Here is a 1476-nt window from a genome sequence, read left to right on the forward strand (position 1 = left end):
CACAGTGGTGTGGTTTCTCACCTGTATGAGTACGTTTGTGAAGAGTTAAATTAGTTTTGCAAGAGAAAGATTTATCACAGATATCACAGTGGTGTGGTTTCTCACCTGTATGAGTACGTTTGTGAAGAGTTAAATTACTTTTGCAAGAGAAAGATTTATCACAGTTGTCACACTGATATGGTTTCTCACCTGTATGAATACGTTTATGGGTAGCTAAATTAGTTCTGTAAGAAAATGATTTAACGCATATATCACAGTGATATGGTTTCTCTCCTGTATGAATACGTTTGTGTGTAGCTAACCTAACTTTCACGGAGAATGATTTATCACAGATATCACAATGATAGGATTTCTTGCCTGTATGAATAAGTTTGTGTGTAGCTAATTCATAGCCTTGAGAGAATGATTTACCACAGATATCACAGTGATATGGTTTCTCTCCTGTATGGGCACGTTTGTGTACAGTTAAAGAACTTCTGTGAGTGAATGATTTACCACAAATATCACAATGATATGGCTTCTCTCCTGTATGAGTAAGTCTGTGTGCAGCTAAGTTATTTTTCACAGAGAATGATTTATCACAGTTGTCACACTTATATGGTTTCTCACCTGTATGAATACGTTTATGGGCAACTAAATTACTTTTAAAAGAGAATGATTTACTGCACATATCACAGTGATACGGCTTCTCACCTGTATGAATGCGTTTGTGAAGAGTAACTTTACTACTTTGAGAGAATGGTTTACCACAGATATCACAGTGATATAGTTTCAATCCTGAATGAACCTGTTTGTGTACAGTGAGGCTGCTTTTGTGTGTAAATGATTTACCACAGACATCGCAGTGATATAGTTGCTCTCCAGTATGGATGTGCTTGTGAGCAGTTAAGTGGTGACTACGACTGAATGATTTACCACAGATATCACAGTGATATGGTCTCTCTCCTGTATGAATACGTTTATGTACACTTAAGAGATCATTACGAGAGAATGATTTACCACAAATATCACAATGGTATTTCCTCTCACCTGTATGAGTAGGTTTGTGGTTAGATAATGTGTTTCTGTGAGTAAATGATTTACCACAGATATCACAATGATATGGTTTCTCTCCTGTATGAAGGCGCTTGTGTACCGATAAACAGGAATGTTGAGAGAAAGATTTACCACAGACATCACAGTGATATGGCTTCTCACCTGTATGGATATGCATGTGAATAGCCAAAATAGATTTTTTAGAGAATGATTTACCACAGATATTACAGTGGTATGGCTTCTCTCCAGTATGAACACGTTTGTGTTCAGTTAAGGTATTTCTGTGAGCAAATGATTTCCCACAGGTATCACAATGATATGGTGTCTCACCTGTATGAATGCGTTTATGAGCAGTCAAGGTATTCTTTCTAGAAAATGATTCACCACATATGTCGCAATGGTACGGTTTCTCTCCTATATGAATATTTTTATGAACGTTTA

The 1476-nt window shown here is 36.7% G+C and overlaps 2 protein-coding genes across 6 annotated transcripts in view; one reads left to right on the plus strand and one right to left on the minus strand.

The window, feature by feature from the left end:
* LOC128251214 (zinc finger protein 253-like) overlaps positions 1 to 1424 on the minus strand; it is a 5711-nt gene extending 4287 nt beyond the window's left edge. The window contains exons 1-4 of the mRNA XM_052977816.1: positions 1420 to 1424; positions 694 to 902; positions 303 to 393; positions 106 to 224 (exon numbers count right to left, since the gene is read on the minus strand). Coding sequence (XP_052833776.1) covers positions 106 to 224; positions 303 to 393; positions 694 to 902; positions 1420 to 1424 — 424 coding nt within the window. The remainder of the gene's footprint in view (positions 1 to 105; positions 225 to 302; positions 394 to 693; positions 903 to 1419) is intronic.
* LOC106879009 (zinc finger protein 91) overlaps positions 1 to 1476 on the plus strand; it is a 12597-nt gene that overhangs the window by 4547 nt on the left and 6574 nt on the right. The gene's annotated exons all lie outside the window — the stretch shown is intronic.

Source organism: Octopus bimaculoides, chromosome 29 (genome assembly GCF_001194135.2).
Source record: "Octopus bimaculoides isolate UCB-OBI-ISO-001 chromosome 29, ASM119413v2, whole genome shotgun sequence".
Taxonomy (NCBI): Eukaryota; Metazoa; Mollusca; class Cephalopoda; order Octopoda; family Octopodidae; genus Octopus; species Octopus bimaculoides.